Source organism: Lotus japonicus, chromosome 5 (assembly GCF_012489685.1).
Source record: "Lotus japonicus ecotype B-129 chromosome 5, LjGifu_v1.2".
Taxonomy (NCBI): domain Eukaryota; kingdom Viridiplantae; phylum Streptophyta; class Magnoliopsida; order Fabales; family Fabaceae; genus Lotus; species Lotus japonicus.
In genome coordinates, this window is record NC_080045.1 from 63,005,649 (window position 1) to 63,024,236 (window position 18,588).

Consider the following 18,588-nt stretch of genomic DNA (forward strand, 5'->3'; position numbering starts at 1 on the left):
AAGGCTTGGCAGAAAAAGATAGGTGAGATACGTGGTGTCATGGCGGAAAGAGAAATAGTTTCTACAAATTAGCTTACTAAACATGTAGTTTAAGACACAACTATTATTCTTAATTAATTTATTTATTTGTAGCACAAAGGCGGAGCTCTAGTTGTAGTTACATGAGCAGCTACATCATTTTTGGGTCACTATGAGCCCTTACACTCTTACATGCACATAGATCAGTTCACTTGGTAAAAGCGCCCAAAATTGAAGATAATGGGCCTCTTCTTCCATGTCCTCCCTCCTCCCTTTGCTGAGGCTGAGCATTTGCAAAGTGGGAGTTCCTCTGATTCTTTATCAGCCTTTCAATATCTTCAGCAGACCCAGGGAATGCAATCTCTTTCACTACCTTCTCTATCTGGCTTATCACATTGTCATCACCACCTTTCAATTTTTAATCACCAACAAAATAACCCAATTAGATTAATTTTTCCCCATTTGATTAACCAAACAAAAGCAATTAGAATTCATGTTTCACATGTTATAAAGCACAGTAACATATAGTATATCCAATTTATGTATTATGGTATGTCAGCTAGTCATGGAAACTAACCTGCAAGGAAGTGCCTCTGGTTGTTCTCAGCATTGATACCAAAGGCAATGAAATTGAGATCTGAGGAAGCGTTTATTGCAACTGGATGACCTGCTGGGATCACCACAACATCACCAGGAGACAACCTTGCTCTGAACCTCTGAGCCTCAATGCGAGGTTGTTCCTCTTCCTCTTCTTCATCTTCTTCATTTCTCCTCTGCTGTTGTTGCTTCCTTTGAGCCACAAGTTCAAACTCTCCTCTTCCTTCATTCACCACAAGAATCACTGTGGACCTTGAATTGTAGTGTGGCAGGAAAATAGATCCCTAAAACAAAACAAAAAAGAAAAATTGGATCAATATATTAAGAACTAAGCAGGTGAATTGGTCATAGAAGTAACCTCAATGTCAAGTTTAATCAGTAATTACTAATTTACCTCCCTGATCTCAGTTGAGCTGAGAAAGATGTCAAAGTCTCTGAGCTGCGAATTTCTGTTTGGATTGATCTCAAAGTGCTTGCCAAACTCGTTGGAATAGATTGGATCACGGCTTCTCAAGTTGAATGGCTCAGGTTCAGAAGAAGTTCTCTTTCTTGAGCTGGATTTTGCATGTCTGCTTAGTTGTTGAATCAGATCCCGTGACACTTTCACTATCAAACCCTGTTCCTGCCTCTGTTCTCCTCCTCGTAACAGAACCCTCTCTATCTCATTGTATTCAGCCTATGATATGCATAACCAACCATAAAAATTTACAATCATATAATTAAAAGAAAGTGATGTAGTTAATTAGATAAAGACATATATGGAAACTTACATTGAAGGAAGCCTCTAGTATATTCCTGCTGAATCCATTCAGGTAGGATTCTTGAGGTTCAGTGTTAGAGGGGTAGAAAGCCTGTAGTGAACCACAAAAATTTTAAACTTACTAGTGTTGTGTTGCATGAAATTGGAAAAAGCAGAAAAAGAAAATGAAGCTAGTGTTACCTGAAATTCGCCAGGTCTATTAACAGGAATAATGATTTTAGCGATTCTGAGATTCTCATTATCATCATGGTTAGCTACATAAGCTATGGTTCCTGCAGGGTGTACCAGGACATCACCCCTCTCAAGGTTGAAGGACTCTCTGTCATTAGGATTCACTAAGGTAATTATGGCTTTCCCTGCAATCAAACAAAATCATAATTATGAGTCATTCAATGAAATTAACTAATTGTGGTGCTAATTCTTAACTTAATTGATTAATAATTAATTACCACTGAGGATGACAACGATGGAATCAGCATCATTGTGGTGAGGCAGAACAACGGTATGGGGTTTGGCCTTAAACTCAAAAATTCGATAGTTTTGGAGATTCTCAAACAGCTTTGATCGCTCATCGAACCTTTGGAGGACACGAACGTAACCGTATTCATTCTGGAAGCGAGTCTGGAACCTGCTAGAACTAGACCTGAAGTAGAAGGGGTTCCTTCGTTGACTCCTCCGTGAGGACTCTGAAGAAGAAGAAGAAGAAGAACCTTCCTCTTCTTCACTCTCACGGTGGTGTGGTCGACGAGGTGTGTCCCTCTCCTCTGTCTCTCGCCTCCATTTCTTTGCTCGCTCTGTTCTTTCCCTCACTCTCTCCCTCTCATCAGGATCTTCAAGACGGCGAGAGCCTCTCCACTCTCCTTCTTCTTCTCCACGTCCAGGTTGCCACCATGGTTGTCGTTCATCTTCCTCCTTCTCACCCTCCTGGCGTGCCCTTTCTCGATGTCCTGGCTCCTGATGTCGTTCACGTTCTTCTTTTTCACCTTCCTCACTTCCCCTGGTCCTTTGATGATGCTTTTCCTCCTCTCTTTCAGGTTCAGGCCACCATGGTCGTCGATCATCGTCTTCCTTGTCATGGGAGACAATGCCGTAACAGACAGAAACTGAAGCTAGGAAGAGAATTCCCAGCAAAAGTAACAGAGGAAACCTTGCTTTCATTTCAGTACTAGCCATGATGAGTTGGATAAGATTGAACTCACTCTTTGTCGATGATGATGAAACTCAGGGGAGAACAGGGGTATTTATAGTTATAGAAGTGAAAGCTCCTCTGTTCTGATGAAGATGCAGCGACATTTGGCCACAGAGTGGCATGCATGTGGACAGCTCAATTGCATACGTGTTGTTGTGCATGGAGTTTGGGGTCCAGTTCCGATGGACGCGGCGGGCTGCATCTGCTATGGTGGATAAATGAAGCGAACCGGCGCGGTTGTGTTTTGTTTGAATTTGATGAACTTGGACATTGTCTTCAGCTGGGTACGTAATGTTTGTCTTCCTCTGTCACGATTGGTTTGGCTTTTTGTGCTGATCGAGAGTGTTAATGTTAAGTTAATGTGTGTGTTCCACTGTCAAGATCAAGACAAAGAACAGATAATTACTACGGTGTAGAAACGTCACACACTCACACCAGTAACTGATCTGTGCGGCCTATTATCACATGATAAAACCGGAAGCTAATACTTATTTAAGTTGCAAATGGAGGCTTATTAGTAAATTACTAACATTTGCTACATCTTGCTCACCGCAAACACTCTTTAATCTCTCCTTTTTGATTAATATTAATTGTGTTTGATTTTCAGTTTGAAAGCCTGGAACATTGGAATTCAAGATCACACATTCCGATGCTCCAAACGTGAAAAAAGTTTGAACCTTTGTTGGATGAAAACACTTTTAAACTGAAAATCAAACAAACACGCTATTATTACACCTCTATTCTTATATCTTTTAGGTGGTTTAGTACACCAATTTTAATGAAATATATAGAATCCGACTCTCGGCAACAGGCATTTCCCTCAATTAGCAAATTTCTAGCCGTTGGATCAATCCAATGGTCTAGATTTATCAAACATTAAAAAGTATTTTAATTGAAAACACCAACGCGCCGGTGAAACAACCATAAGAATTAAGACGCATTTGAGCTTACTTAGAATAATGTTTTATTTACTCTTCTTTTTCACCTCCACCTCCAATAAATAAAAAGAGAAAAGAGAAAAAATAGTGATATGATATGTGATGTGACATGAAACGCGGAGAGAAAAAGAAAAATGTGTTAAGAAAAATGTGTTGAAAAGAGATGAAAGAGAAAGTGGAGCGTGAATGAATCATTACTCGCTTACTTATGCATTCCAATTTGGATCATGAATTAATTTCTTTTATTAAAAAAAAAACTACTTGATGTCCTTGATAAATAATTCTAATTCTAAGTTCTAACACATAAAAGTAGTTATCTTGTTGAGTTTCTAACTCTATATTATGTTTAGCTAGTATGTCCAATCTAGATGCTATTTGGATCATGTAATGAAAAAGACAAAGAATACCAATATTTTCAACAACTATATTAGAAGAATAAATACTAGAAAATAGAAGATGAGTAGGAAGCAAGAGGTAAGAAATATAGTAAATTTTATAGGTTATTTGATGTGATAGAGAAAGAAAAAAAGAATACATTATTTTGACCGCCAGTAAAGTGTGCAAAACAGAAGAGAACAAAAGCATGACCTCAATTCTCTCCAATTTAGAAAGGCCATGAAAAGTGGTCGTTCCCAGCACATTCTCTCTCCGTTGTCATCTCAATGTCATACCAAACAAGAGTGGTTGCTCACTTTCTCAGCCCCTTGCTCTCTTGTATCACTCTCTTGTAACTCTCTCATAACAAACAAACTAATTGATTTCTGAGCGAGGAGCTTTTTTCTTCCATTTTAATTAGTGTTATAATTTTAACAACTCATCCGGCTTTGTCGGAGTTTCAAATACTGTAGCTTTCAAGCTCATATTATGGCGTCTGCAGCACTTGAAGGGATCACACTTTTATACAGTGTAAACAAACAACAGAAGATGTTGAGAAAGGTGATGAAGGCGGAGATGGAAGCAACAAAGACGAAAATTGCCCGTGGAGACAGCAATGGAGGCGGTCGGGTGCATCGATGGAGACATAAGGACACAGTGACAAAGATGACTAAGGTGGAGGAAAAGGCAATGGGGTGGAGATCAGTTGCAGCCAAAGAAAAGGAGAAAAAAATTTGACCTACTTAGGTAGCAAACCACTTAATGTGGAAGATAACTCACCTATTGTGAAAAGAAACATCCTCTAAGCGAAGAAGAAGCCTTCCTAGAGGAGGAGAACCCCCAAAAGGGATGACGACGATCTCATTAACTCTCCTCTCTAGCTCACGCTCTGCTAGGGCAAGAGCACAACAAGTTTTCAGCCTAGAGTGTACCCCTAACTGCTTGTTTATGCTAAGTGTGTGTTTAGAAAGTTCTCATATATGATTAGGAGATTGGGCAAAAACGATCAACGATATCATACCTCAAATATACACTTTTTTTATAAGCAAATGTTAGTGGTTAGTAATGTTAGTAAATTAGTCATCCTCAAGGTTCGAACCCTGGACCCTTCACCATTCAACTCACCCAACGCTTATTTCCCTAACTCTTACCACTTAAGCTATTTTTTGGGAACTAATATACGCCTTTCTCACATTTGATTCTAAATCATTCATTTATTAATTTATGTTAGTCAAAGCAATTATGTTAGTCAAGAGTGCAGGGACTATGAAAATTGGCTAGGCGATGATGGTATGGATAATGGACCTGCTCATTGGACCACACCACCGTCCGGTAAGCTCAAGATTAATACCGATGGTGCTTTTAATGGCTTGCTTGTGAGGATAGGCATAGGTGGCTTGATTCGGAATGATGCAGGTGAGTGGATCGCAGGTTTTGTTGCTGGGAGTAGGGGCGGGTCAGCGTTTAAAGCTGAGATTTTGGCCCTGAAATATGGTCTCTTAATGGCCTGGAGTATGGATGTGCATGATATAGTCTGTGAGTTTGATTGTCTTGAGATCATGGTGGCCTTGCACGATGACAGATTGCATTACTATGAGGATGCTTTGGATCTTTGGGAAGTTAAACAGTTGCTTCAACGTAGTTGGACTGCCCAACTTGTTACTATCTCTTGGACTGCTAATGATGCACTAGATTTCCTAGCTGCGTTGGGTGCCGATCGCCAGTGCTTGGTTACTTGTTTGGAGGACCCTCCTTCCCAGCTTCAGCCCATCCTTTCCTTGCTAGAGATTTGTTAGCTTTGTAGTTGCTTTGTGATTCTTTTAATTTTCCGATGTACCAACAAAGCAATTAAGTTCTTCAACAAATCAAATTGAATCAATATGTTAAAAAAAAAAAGTTTGAATCAATAAGTTATTTATTATTAGTTTTTTATCTCACTGCTCAGCGAAGTGTAGGTGTTAGAGTATCTCCAATGCTAGTTCTTATTTCTTAGTTCTTAGCACTATTCATGTGGGCCCGTATTGCCACATGTGTTTAAGCAATTCTCAAGCAATTTTTCTCCAACAATGAGTTCTTAGTTCTTAGCACTATTCATTTGGTCACACCAACCACATTATTTATACTTTTTATTTTCATAAAGTAATAAAACAAAACTCATAAATTTATAAAGTAATTTGGATGAGAAAGAAATAATTAATATTTTAAGCTAAGAACTCAAAAAGCAAAACTTCTTATGTAAGAACTGAGTTCTTATTTTTAAGAATTAAGGAGTTCATGTCAGCGCCTCCAATGGTGAAGTTTTTAGTTCTTAGTTCTTAACTCCAAAATAAGATCTACGAACCTTGCATTGGAGATGCTCCAATGCTAGTTCTTATTTCTTAGTTCTTAGCACTATTCATGTGGCCCGTATTGCCACATGTGTTTAAGCAACTCTCAAGTAATTTTGCTCCAACCATGAGTTCTTAGTTCTTAGTTCTTACTACTATTCATTTGGTCTCACCAACCACATTATTTATACTTTTTTTTTTCCATAAAGTAATAAAACAAAACTCATAAAGTAATAAAGTAATTTGGATGAGAGAGAAATAATTAATATTTTAAGCTAAGAACTTAAAAAGCAAAACATCTTATATAAGACGACCATGTCAGCACCTCCAATGGTAAAGTTCTTAATTCTTAATTCTTAACTCCAAAATAAGAATTAAGAACCTTGCATTGGAGATGCTCTTAGTAGTATTTTAAAAAGCCTCGATTTGCAACTTAATAAGTAGTTTACGTGATAATTGGCCGTGCAGATCAATTACTGTTGTTTCTTCCTCCGTAATTATCCGTTCATACTTGTTCTTGGTTCTCACGAACACCTTAACACACTCGATCAGTCGATCTGTGCACAAAAAGCCAACCAATCGTGACTGAGGAAGACAAATAGTTTGTACTGCCTAAAATAATGTCTACGTTCATCAAATTCAAACGCACGAGGAAGACAAATATTAAGTACCTGAACAAAATGATATCTATGTTCATCATAAAATTCAATTCAAACAAAACACAAATGAAGATGAAGATCGCCGCGTCCATCTGAAAGGGCTGGGGCCCAAATAACATGCACAATAACACGTATGCATTTGAGTTGTTGAGCTGAGCATGCCGCCCAAATCACCCATCAGCTTAGCCCACGAGCCCACAACTTTCTAGTTTCCTCATCCAACACTACAGAACAATAGAGTTTATTTATAAATTTACTTGAGAAATTTATTTAAATAAATTCAAATTAAAGAGCTTATATTTATGTAGATAGAAGGAAAATCTTTAGTATAATAGACGTTGAGGAAAAAAGTGATCCATTCCCTACCATAAAATAAGAATGTGGATTTATCTTAATCCTCCATTTAGTTTAGTTTTAATCACTAAAAGTCTAAATCTATTTCATATCAACAACTATTCTCTTCGTTCTTTTTTAAGTGTTGTTTTAACATAAAACTCTCCAACTAAGATAGTAGATTGTTAAAGTTTTTTTTCCCATTCTACCATCTCACATCTCAATCATAAAGTCATAAAGCTCTCAAACCAAGATAGTGAATTGTTAGTTTTTTTTCCATTCTCTCATATCATTAAACCATTTACCACTCCCCCGATCATAAAGTTATAAAGCTCTTCATAGTTATTGGGAAAGGAGAATTTTATGGATAATGTGAAGTGGAGTTATTGAAAAACTAAGGGTATAATTGACAATTTGTAACCTTAAAACATCAAAATGACAGTTAAATAGCAAAAAAAAATTATTCTAAAATGACACTTAAAAATTAAAAATGAATAGAAGAAGTATATTTTAACAAAATTGCTGCTGTAGAGAGATGTAGAGAGCATTCTAATATAGAGGATTCCAAGTCTAACTATAGAATATCAAATTGTTATATGGGATTGTCTAAGATGTGTTTGTGAGAGATTGAAAGAGAAGAGGGAGACTAATGTGAAGTTCTCTTGTTTGGAAGATTTTTAAAAAGGGAGAAGGGTTTGGGTCTTTGGGGTGTTTTTAAGAACCCTTTAATACCCTTTTAAAATCCTTTTTTAGTTGTATTTATTAGTCCTCCAAATTATGGGATTTTCGAAAATTTAGAACTCCAAAACACGGGAAGGGCTTATACCCATTTTCGCTCTCTTACCCTCATCTCCCCTTTCCCCAAATTCACAAAGTCTAAATTACTCACTCAATGAATATTGGTCACATGATTAAAAGTGATTATTTAAACTCTAAGATCAAAATTTTAGTCTTTACCATTAGTTTATATCACACCCAATTCGAATAAAATTGTGTCAATTACCTATGTGGGTAACTTATCTTTATTCTAACTGGACCAATAATGTTCAAGATAAATAGATTTAGACTTTTATAAATAAATTATTATTTAAAGAAAAATCTTATTAGTGATTTAGACGATCTTTGTCGCTAGTTGATGAAAGTTACTTCACTTCCTAAACAAATGTAAAAGAAAATGGTTTATATTTATGTTCTGGTTTAAAACACACTTGCCTTGTTACCACAATAAACAGCCATTCATCTTGTTACCAAAATAAACAGCCATTCATCAGAGTGCACGCCAATGAGATGGATGTAAAGCAAAAGATTAAAAGAAATCAAATCTCAGAAGAAGACCCCTATAAGAGAAGGCATACCATTAATCCTATAAAGTTAGTGCTGCAGAGATTTTATAAACTTTGTCTATTCAAAACAATCACCTACTCAAACTGTTAGATAGGTAAAATAAACTCCCTACCCTAAGCCAACCCAAAAATTCACACCACATTATTTTTCCTCTGCCACCTCAATTCTGTTCATTTCAACACCCGTCAACCTGCATGGCACCCCGTGTCCAAATGTTAGTGCATGTTCTGATGTTCATCAGATCAAATGCTTTCAATTCTATAGCTATAAATACCCTTCATCTCCCCTCAGTGTTCATCATCGAGAGCAAGTGAGTTCAATCTTATCCAACTCATAATGGCGAGTGCTAAAATCAAAGCGCGGCTTCCTCTGTTGCTGTTGCTGGGAATTCTTTTCCTGGTTTCTGTCTCCCTTGCCACTGCTTCCCGGCAACGGGAGGACCCCTGCCGTGAGCAAGGTGAAGATGAACGACAGCCATGGCAACCTCGCCGTGAGAGAGAGGAACATGGCCGTGAGAGAGAGGAGGAAGATGAAAAAGAGTCGAGGCGACCATCATGGGAAAGAAAAGAGCGAACAAGAGAGTGGAGGCGAGAGAGTGAGGAGAGGGACACACCTCGTCGACCACACCGTCAGAGTGAAGAAGAGGAGAGTGACAGACCCCGTCGACCACACAGGGAGAGCAAGGAGAGGCCTCGTCGACACCAGCGTGAAAGTGAAGAAGAGGAAGGTTCATCTTCTTCTTCGGAGTCCTCACGGAGGAGCCAACGGAGGAACCCCTTCCACTTCAGGTCTAGCAGGTTCCAGACTCACTTTGAGAATGAACACGGTCACGTTCGTGTCCTCCAGAGGTTCGATGAGCGCTCTAAGCTGTTTGAGAATCTCCAAAACTATCGAATCTTGGAGTTTAAGGCCAAACCTCAAACCCTTGTTCTGCCCCACCACAATGATGCTGATTCCATCATTGTCATCCTAAGTGGTAATTATCTACCAATCAATTAACTACTGCTAATATATAATTAAGCATAAGCAGTTAAGCACCACCTTAACTTCATTAATTTCTTTGAATGATTAACAATTTAATGGTGCAATTTATTAATATTATTTTGATTGCAGGGAGAGCCATACTTACCATAGTGAACCCCAACGACAGAGACTCCTACAACCTTGAGAGTGGCGACGCACTGGTAATCCCTGCAGGAGCCACTGCTTATTTGGCTAATCGTGATAATGATGAGAATCTCAGAGTGGTCAAACTCCTTATACCCATTAATAGACCTGGCCAATATCAGGTAACAATTGTTTACTTTGCTTTTTCTCATCTAATCTCAGTCATTAATGCCTTTTCCAATTTGTTTCATTTTTCCCAGCTATAGTTAGCTAACTCTTAATTTGTGTCCTTCCCTACAGCCTTTCTTCCCCTCAAGTAGTGAAACTCAAGAATCCTACCTCAATGGGTTCAGCAGAAATATTCTAGAGGCTTCCTTCAATGTAAGCTTCCATACATGCATGTAATAATTAACTGTACATCATTTATTTACTTATATGATTATAACTTTTTATGGTTGGTTACCTATATCATAGGCTGGATATGACGAGATTGAGAGGGTTCTCTTGCAAAGAGAAGAGCAGAGAGGCGAACAGAGCCAGGAACAGGGTGTGATAGTGAAAGCGTCACAGGATCAAATTCAACAACTGAGCAGGCATGCCAAATCGAGCTCAAGAAAGAGAAGCTCTTCTAAATCTGAGCCGTTCAACTTGAGAAGCAGCAAGCCAATCTCTTCCAACAAGTTTGGTAAGCTCTTTGAGATCACTCCAGAGAAAAATCAGCAGCTCCGAGACTTGGACATCTTGCTCAGCGAAGCTCAGATCAAAGAGGTAAGCAAACTACTAGTTAAACTCGACAGTGAAGTGATCCACTTCTATAATCTATTCGCTTACTTATAAGTTCTTAAAACACTAATCCTATTTCATTTTGTTTCAAAATGTAGGGATCAATTTTCCTGCCACACTACCATTCAACCTCCACACTGATACTGGTGGTTAATGAAGGAAGAGGAGAGCTTGAACTTGTGGCTCAGAGGAGGCAGCAGCAGAGAGGACAAGAAGAAGAGCAGGAAGAGGAACAACCACGTATTGAGGCTCAGAGGTTCAGAGCAAGGTTGTCTCCTGGTGATGTTATAGTGATCCCAGCAAGTCATCCATTTGCAGTAACCGCTTCCTCGGATCTCAATTTGCTTGCCTTTGGTATCAATGCTGAGAACAACCAGAGGAACTTCCTTGCAGGTTGATTTCTATGACTGACTCACCATCTTACATAAATTGAATACACTATATGTTGCTTTCCTTTATGATGACATGTGAACATCATTTATAATTTCTTCTGCTTAATCAAATTGAAACAAAAATAAACTAATTGGGTTACTTTGTTGGTGATTAAAAATTGGAAGGCCGTGATGACAATGTGATAAGCCAGATAGAGAGGCCAGTGAAAGAGCTTGCATTCCCTGGATCTGCTGAAGAAATTGAGAGTCTGATAAAGAATCAGAGGAACTCCTGCTTTGCAAGTGCTCAGCCTCAGCAAGGGGAGGAGGAAGGACGTAGTGGAAAAAAAGACCAGCTGTCTTCAATTTTGGGTGCTTTTTTCTAAGTAACTCTATGTGCCTGTCATGTATGTAATGTATGCTGTAAGAGCTCATGGTGAGCCAAAAATAAAGTAGTAGGCTCTTCTAACTAAAACTAAAGCTCCACCTATGTACTAAGAATAAATAAAATCGAGAATAAAAAGTTGTTTGTTTCCTTAATCTATGTTTAGCCTTTGTTTCACTTATGCACATTTTTTAGGGTTAACTAAGATTTTGGTCCCTACAAAACGAGTGGAGTGAGGGCGCTGGCAAGTTCCTTCCTAGAAGAAAAAATATATCGCGTTCCTTCATACACAAAGTTGTTAGTGTCTAACACGTGCACAGACTAATTTGATCATTCACTGAATGAGCGTGTTTTGATTTTTGTCTCAAATGGGGAAAAAAGAGTTTGCATTTCATCCCTGCACTTTGAAAAATATCTAGTTTTAGTCCTTGACTAGGCCAAGTGTCTGGTTAAATTTTTAAAAAATTCTTAATACCTAATTTCAGAAACCTAATCCCCAAATTAAACACACAAATCCTACTTTTCCAATTTCAAACAGGTAGTTGGTTTTCTAGTAGTTTAGGCATTGGTATCTCATTCATGAATTGTGCAGCAAGAACAACATTAGAGATCTACAGCATTGAAATAAAGATGTATGAATCAATACACACAGAATGGCACTGCACCACCATAGTACCAAATCACACTTACAGTGAGAGGGAAAAGGTGCAAACTGCACTGCGCTGCTGATTTAGGCCATTCCAGTTCATGAAGAAAACAGGGTATCCCTTCTTTCCTGTGAAATCAAGGATTTCACGAGCAAAATTAGCAAAAGATATAATCAAATTACTAGAAATTGATTCTTTGGCCACCGGTCTCCATGGGGAAAGGGGCTCACGTGACTAATCTGGCTCGAGATACGGTAGTGATGTCATTAGTTACAAATGTATTACTTTTTACCTCAAAGGAGGATCAAACCCAATTTTTGACTTCAGAGGAGATCAAACCCGGGCCAAAAGCCTAAATGAAATCTCTTAAGAAAATAAACACTCACCACTTGTGCCCCCTGGTTAAATTAAAACAATTTAATGAAACTGATTATTTGAATACGAAAAATTAAATCCCTCGAAAGATATTTACTAAAATCTACTATTACTTAAGGCAAAACCTCATGTTACTATTCCTAAGAAACCTCAAATCCTGGCCCTTGATTTCAGTTTTCAATACTCAATCTCAACTGTCCATCTTCTTATGACTTTTCCTGATTTATTTTACTTTTTTTGCATTTTTGTAATGGGCTCCATACTGCACAAATGAGTGACCCAACACTAATACATTGATACCCACTTCCTCTTGGTCATGTCGCGTGTATTTCATCCAACACAGCTCGGCTTTTCCCATCCATTGATCTTGCGTTCGTCGGTTGCCGTCATCTTCCTCTTGGTTGCGTTCCCCATTTGCTCTCGTCAAATCGCCTCTGCTACCTCCGATTGCATCATCGCCGACGCTCACCTTCCCTTCCGTGTTCAAGGAGGTTTAGCTCGGTGGAACCAGCCATATTTCGACAGCTCCCTTCATTCACTGTTGTTTGTCCATCATTTTTTCTCAAGTCCAGATTTGAGTGCATTCCCAAGGAGAAAATCACGGATGAGCAATGCTTGAGTCAGTAAGTAGTCTAAATCACTTTAAGTGATACTGATTTTCTTTGATTTTTTCCTACTTTTGATTCATCTTTATCTGTATTCACTTGATTTTTTGGTATGTAATGTGTACTTTTCGTTGATTTGATCTTTATTTTCAATTTCAATTATTTATTGTTTGTAAACTGTTGCACGTATATCCTTATAAATAGGGTCTTTGCTGTGTTGGTGTGTGCATAGTGGGTCGTATAAGTTCCTAAAACTAGAGTTGATCCTGTTTTCGAATTCATTGTTTTGAGTTATAGCAATGGCTGAATTGTCTGTGTCTGTTTAAGTAGCTATGTTCTGCTGTATAAATAGGGGATGCTTGTGTGTGTTGCAATGACTAATGTTTCTAGGAAGATTTTGAATAAAGGCAGCAACTTCTTTGATTCTACAGGGCTAGGTAAATACTATTCTTGTCATATATTTGATTACTTCCTCATTTCATTGTCACAACTTTTAACTTTTTTCTTATTACAACCTATAAAAATTAAACAGGGATGGACTTTGAAGGAGAAACCAACCCTCAATCCTTCGTATACAGTTTCTATTGCACACTACTTCCAATCATTTTTATAAGTATGCACAAGGTTGGTGTTTGTTTCATTCAAAAATTGATGAAAGAGGACTTTTATGCCATGAGGAGGAAGATACTAGAAGCTCTGTGCAAGAAACATGGCATCCCTGCTAATTTGAAGAACAAATAAATGGTGGACAAGCTTTCCTTGACTTTTAAGCTCTTTATTAGTATCCCCTTTTCTTCAAGTTAAGTTTCTTTACCCTTTTCTTTTGTCTGTTTTGATCATTTATGATGATCTATGTTATGTTGATCTGATAGTTTATTGATTTGGTTGTTGAGCTTTTTTTGTGGCCCATTTGTTTTCTTTATAAATTTTCTTCTTCCTTGCTGTTTGTAATTCTGTTTTTTATTGGGTTGGAAGATGTTAGCTTGAAATTTACCTCAAACTTATTAGCCTATTATTATTATTTAATTATTTCACAACATGAGTGTGTGCTATAATTTAAATATAGTAGTGAAATTAATTAAATTAGCGAAGAACCAAAGCCCTTTGATGATGTGTAGGGTACTATACTTGAAGCCTATAGTTGGAGCGGAACACTAAAATCTTCGAGGACAGATCCTTGTGATGGTATCTTTTATGGTGTAATGGTTTTCTTATCTTTGTAAGTGAATAATTTGGTATATTTTTACCCGACTATGTTAAGGTCAAAGGAGGACAATCAGAAGCTTAAACGTGTATTGGATAACAAAATGTTATGAAGGTTAAATCTTTAAGAGACATTGCCACAAAGAAATAGAGTAGGAGTTGAATCTTTGTGCAATATGTATATAAGGATGAAACCCTTTGGATTGATATAAGTATGATAATATTTCAGTTTCATTTTGTGTCTGATAAACTAAATTGAGAAATTAGCTAAAGGAGACTTAGGAGGTTCAGACCTGTTCATGTGAGAGCAAGCAGTCATGGTTACATATTTATCTCAAATTTATTTTTTACATTCAAGCTGGTAAACCAACCCATTGATTCTCATTTTTGCCATCCATTCGAGTGACTTGCTTTTCTGGATCACATGTGTCTCATAAACTTTTGCCTTATCACAATTCTCACCATGACACCATCTATGTTCAGTGGATTACCTTTAGTCTTTTCTTTGTACTTGTGTGTCGTTCTCGCGGTTGAGTTTTACGGGAGGTATTGTCAGCGTGTTAAAAATCTTAGTCTATATTAATATCTATGAGGCAATGAGAGACTCATATAACATGAAAAATCAAACACTTACTTTATGGAATCTCTTTCTTAAGTTTCCTCCTTAACTTGAATTTTTAGAGTTTCCACCTAGAATCCACTTCTTCATCCTAGCACAAAGGTTAACGGTTTACTTAATTTAGGTAGGCTACACCTATCACATGGTTATTACTTTGATTTATTAACATGCGTTGTATATAAATTAAAAATTTCAGGTTGTCTCATTGACATACCTTTCTTCTTTGATTCAAGGAATTACCGAGATGGTAAGTTTGCCAAGCTTGGTGGATTTGGAATATGTTCAATTGTTCAGTTATCCAAAATTTATGATTTCTTAGTTTAAGTCCATTGGTGAATTGGTTAGATTAGAGACATTTGAATTTTTTTCTTTAAAAAACTTGGTAATGGGGCAAGAAGGTTTTCCAAGTATATTTTTTGGTTAAAGATATTTAATCACTTGTGTCTTTAACTGATTGATCTAATTTTTGCAACTCCCCTGACATACCTCTCCTTTGCTTTATCAGTTTTTTTTTAGAAAGTGGTGGATTTGATTATTTAAAATTCCTTTAGTTCTTTAACTTTTTTGTATGTTAATTTTTTTTTTCTTACTTTTTGGTATGTTAATTTTTCTTTTCAATATGAATTTATGTTTGTGCTTGGTGTTCTTTTAATGTAGTTTTTCTTGTGTAGATTAAAGGATGCATGGTCAACAGAGAATACTCTGGAATCAAGAGACTTATCTGCAAACAGTATTGGTCATGTTTATTATGCTCTATGATTAATTTGGAAGTAGTATCAAAGGTACTTGACAGAAATTAGATTTTGAGAAATACATAATCTTTAAATTTAAATTTTCACATATTATAGGCTCCGCTTTGTTGGTCATAGACACTGGTCTAATGGGTCCCAATTACTCCATTTCCGCAGCTTCTGTAGCAGCAAATTATTGCTTTTATGCAACTGCTTATCATACCAGAAGAGGGGAAGCAGATGTTATGGTGGTTGGTGGGGCTAAAGCTTCAATCATTCCTACCAGTGTTGGAGGCTTTATTGCCTGCAGGGCTTTGTCTCAGAGGAATGAAGACCCCAAGAAGGCTTCAAGATCATGGGACAAAGATTGCGATGGTTTTGTTCTGGATGAAGGCTCTGGTGTGCTGGTAGAACCTCAAACCCAAAATTTTCTTTAGTATATCGAAGTGTATATATATTTGATTTACCTAATGAAATTCCAATGCTGACAACTTTTGATTTTCTATCACTGAGAACAGGTAATGGAGAGCTTGGAGAGTGCAACAAAAAGGGAAGCCAAAATAGTTGCAAAATATCTGGAAGGTGCCATAACGTGTGATGCTCGTCACATGACAAATCCAAGGTCTGATGGACTAAAGTTGGGGTTTCTAATGAAGAGGTAAGAAATAAAAATCTAAAAGTTTTTCAGTCTCTTAGTATAAGTCACTTTAAAATATCTGTGATATTAAATACTTTTTCCTAAGTTTACCCTTTACATTTAACGCTTATCATTAAATTTTGTTAGTTTTTTCATAGGAGGTAGTTTAAAAAAATTAACATCATTTTCTTATTTAAGACTATCAAATGTGTGAAAATTACTTACATGTAACTTATAAATAGGAACTGAGGTAGTAATAGCAAGCAACCAGGATCAAAATGGGCACATTCGTCTAAAACAAGTTCATATTCTCATGTTCATGTAAAAGCTGATGAATCCTGCTTTGTACGGGGGGACCTATATCGATGCTCATGCCACTTAGCAGGTGACTTGGCTGAGGTTAATGCAATCAAACAAGTTTGTATGGACACATCATAATTGAAAATGAATGCCACAAAGGTAAGAAATTTGTTACTTTTTAAATATTTCAGAACCCACAACAACATCCTCTTTTTGACCTTGATTGTGATTACGTCCTGGTTTCAGTCAATGATTGGTGTCTTGAGCTTCTGGTGGTTTGTAAGCTAGGCAATAACAACTGGGTGGATGCATCGAACTATTAATCAAGATGTACTTTCCTCAGCCAGAAACTCATCCTATTAATCAAATATATTTCATTTTGTTGATTCCCTTTTATAACTTAATTTACTCATTTTTCCTTAGAACTTGGCGGATGATGTTACAATTGACACAGTCCCTAACGTCAAGAAGCAGCCTGAAGTTAATGTTGGTGTGTACTATATCTATTTGTGCAAATTGTGGTAACAATGTAAAAACTAATGTTTCTGATTTTTAGTGTACTTTCTGCAGCTTTCTCAAATTCATTTGGGTTTGGTGGACACAATTCAGCTATCTCCAACTATGTCCATTCTTTTATATATCCAATGTTACTTTTATCCTTTCACTTTTTTTTTTATCAATTTTTGTTTTTTCTGGCTCTGTTTCTATGCTCCTTGGGTCGAGATTGGAGAAGTCTTCCTCAAGGGCTGCCAATTTTCTTGATTGCTTTAATGATGTGCCTTTATGGATAAAGGAATCTAGGATTATAGCCCGTCTCCGTGCAATGCACGGACGAGCAGTTCTGTAATTTATCATATTTATTCAATCAATTTATTTAATTGCATCTAATTAACTCACATACCAATTATTATAATCTTTAATAATTACAACCCAAATATGGGTTAACCGAAACATAGGAGTCAATGAACTAATTATAAACATATAACAAAGTTTTATTTTAATTTATCTTTGTCAATTATACTTGAACATAATTACAGTGTTAACGTTTTTGTTAGAGTAAAATACACTCACCCCCCTCAAGATTTGTGAGAATAACACTTAGCTCCATTCTTATCCAAAATATGCACTCCACCCCAATAATAATCTCACAATTACACTTAACTCAATTCTTCTCTAAATTCTACACTCCACCCCACCCCCTTTAACACCATCAAAAAGATGCTAACGGAATATTCTTTTAACTCAAAATTAATTAATTTAAATATAAATACATTACATTATCTTCTAACTAAATAATAAATATACTTGTTTTTTAAAAAAAAAAGTAGCACGAGATAATCATTGCTCATTCAAGTAAACAAATCCTTGTTATTTGGAGGGCAGCACAAATGATTTACAATAAAGCATGTTCTGGCCTTCTTGGTGTAATTCAAAATTCATAGAACTAGAACATTTCTTAAACGAGAACAACTTCTGTTTTACTTCTTCCAGATCTGAGTTACGTAGCTTCCAGCTAAGTTTGAAATCATCCTCTTCAAGGCAAAAACATTTTCCATCACAAATTTAGCAAAACTTAACTCAATGTCAGAACCATCAAAACTCAAAAACTTTACCACTAAGTTTACTACAAAAATTTGTCAATAAGTTTACTAAACTTTCAAAATATAATTGTGTTATGACGATATGTGATTACCTTAGTTATTAGGTTGTATGAGCACTTAAGCACATGGCATTTTAAGTTCTAAAATATATGTTGTTTAAGGTTATACACAGGTATTAAGAACTCATCATTTGATAAATATTTTGACTGAAATACTCCATATTTAAATTTGAGTTATATTAGAGAGAGAAATATTTTGACCATAATAAACATCAAGTTTAATTATTATTTTTTATTTGGAGGTATTCAAAATATTTTATAAATATTTAGAATATTTACAAAATTATAGTACAATTATTATTTGGTTAGAGGATAATGTGATTTATTTATCATTTATATTTTAATTAATTAATTTGAGTTAAAGGAATATTCCGTTAGCATCTTTTGGATGATGTTAAAGGGGTGGGGTGGAGTGAAGATTTCAGAGAAGAATTGAGCTAAGTGTAATTATGAGATTATTATTGGGGTGGAGTGTATATTTTGGATAAAAATGGAGTTAAGTGTTATTCTCACAAACCTTGAGGGAGGTGAGTGTATTTTACTCTTTTTGTTATAAATATATGAAGGCTAAGATTATAAGTCAAGAGATAGTTGAATATACAACAATGTTAATTGTTAACAGATA

The 18,588-nt window shown here is 36.5% G+C and overlaps 3 protein-coding genes and 1 long non-coding RNA gene across 15 annotated transcripts; 3 read left to right on the top strand and 1 right to left on the bottom strand.

The window, feature by feature from the left end:
• Window positions 1–88: 88 nt before the first annotated feature.
• LOC130718836 (provicilin-like) lies at window positions 89–2,942 on the bottom strand. Its single transcript, XM_057569464.1, has 6 exons — window positions 1,825–2,942; window positions 1,556–1,731; window positions 1,386–1,466; window positions 1,010–1,291; window positions 596–899; window positions 89–426 (listed from the first exon to the last, which is right to left on the bottom strand). The coding sequence occupies exons 1-6, from the start codon at window positions 2,546–2,548 to the stop codon at window positions 227–229; spliced, it is 1,767 nt and encodes a 588-aa protein (XP_057425447.1). The 5' UTR covers window positions 2,549–2,942; the 3' UTR covers window positions 89–226.
• A 5,910-nt stretch (window positions 2,943–8,852) lies between these two features.
• Window positions 8,853–11,282, top strand: LOC130718837 (provicilin-like). Its single transcript, XM_057569465.1, has 6 exons — window positions 8,853–9,516; window positions 9,654–9,829; window positions 9,948–10,028; window positions 10,122–10,415; window positions 10,529–10,823; window positions 10,988–11,282. Exons 1-6 carry the CDS (start codon window positions 8,877–8,879, stop codon window positions 11,185–11,187), a joined length of 1,686 nt encoding a protein of 561 aa, XP_057425448.1. The 5' UTR covers window positions 8,853–8,876; the 3' UTR covers window positions 11,188–11,282.
• Window positions 11,283–12,490: 1,208 nt separating this feature from the next.
• LOC130717285 (uncharacterized) lies at window positions 12,491–15,682 on the top strand. 10 transcript variants are annotated; one of them, XR_009012293.1, is made up of 6 exons: window positions 12,495–12,831; window positions 13,166–13,250; window positions 13,346–13,557; window positions 14,832–14,882; window positions 15,307–15,417; window positions 15,544–15,682. XR_009012293.1 is itself a non-coding variant. In XM_057567458.1 (3 exons), the coding sequence occupies exons 1-3, from the start codon at window positions 12,820–12,822 to the stop codon at window positions 13,552–13,554; spliced, it is 306 nt and encodes a 101-aa protein (XP_057423441.1). In that variant the 5' UTR covers window positions 12,492–12,819; the 3' UTR covers window positions 13,555–13,557. The 10 variants fall into 10 exon arrangements, 1 of the variants encoding a protein (XP_057423441.1); XR_009012290.1 differs by having other exon boundaries at window positions 12,496–12,831; window positions 13,346–13,612; XR_009012292.1 differs by having other exon boundaries at window positions 12,496–12,831; window positions 13,346–13,612; window positions 14,869–14,882.
• A 203-nt stretch (window positions 15,683–15,885) lies between these two features.
• LOC130717286 (uncharacterized) lies at window positions 15,886–17,191 on the top strand. Of its 3 annotated transcripts, none has more exons than XR_009012298.1 (4): window positions 15,886–16,024; window positions 16,332–16,462; window positions 16,550–16,633; window positions 16,727–17,191. It is a non-coding gene; the product is annotated as an uncharacterized LOC130717286 (long non-coding RNA). The 3 variants fall into 3 exon arrangements; XR_009012297.1 differs by lacking the exon at window positions 15,886–16,024 and having other exon boundaries at window positions 16,252–16,462; window positions 16,727–16,793; window positions 16,874–17,191; XR_009012296.1 differs by lacking the exon at window positions 15,886–16,024 and having other exon boundaries at window positions 16,252–16,462.
• The last annotated feature ends 1,397 nt before the right edge of the window (window positions 17,192–18,588 follow it).

Coding starts and splice junctions, on each gene's coding strand:
- LOC130718836 (XM_057569464.1), bottom strand. CDS start 2,548: ATGGCTAGTACTGAAATGAAAGCAAGGTTTCCTCTGTTACTTTTGCTG. Junction 1,732..1,824: donor CATCGTTGTCATCCTCAGTG/GTAATTAATTAT, acceptor GTTTGATTGCAG/GGAAAGCCATAATTACCTTA. Junction 900..1,009: donor GCTCAACTGAGATCAGGGAG/GTAAATTAGTAA, acceptor GTTTTGTTTTAG/GGATCTATTTTCCTGCCACA.
- LOC130718837 (XM_057569465.1), top strand. CDS start 8,877: ATGGCGAGTGCTAAAATCAAAGCGCGGCTTCCTCTGTTGCTGTTGCTG. Junction 10,029..10,121: donor TTCTAGAGGCTTCCTTCAAT/GTAAGCTTCCAT, acceptor CCTATATCATAG/GCTGGATATGACGAGATTGA. Junction 10,416..10,528: donor GCGAAGCTCAGATCAAAGAG/GTAAGCAAACTA, acceptor TTCAAAATGTAG/GGATCAATTTTCCTGCCACA.
- LOC130717285 (XM_057567458.1), top strand. Junction 13,251..13,345: donor CTTTGATTCTACAGGGCTAG/GTAAATACTATT, acceptor AAAATTAAACAG/GGATGGACTTTGAAGGAGAA.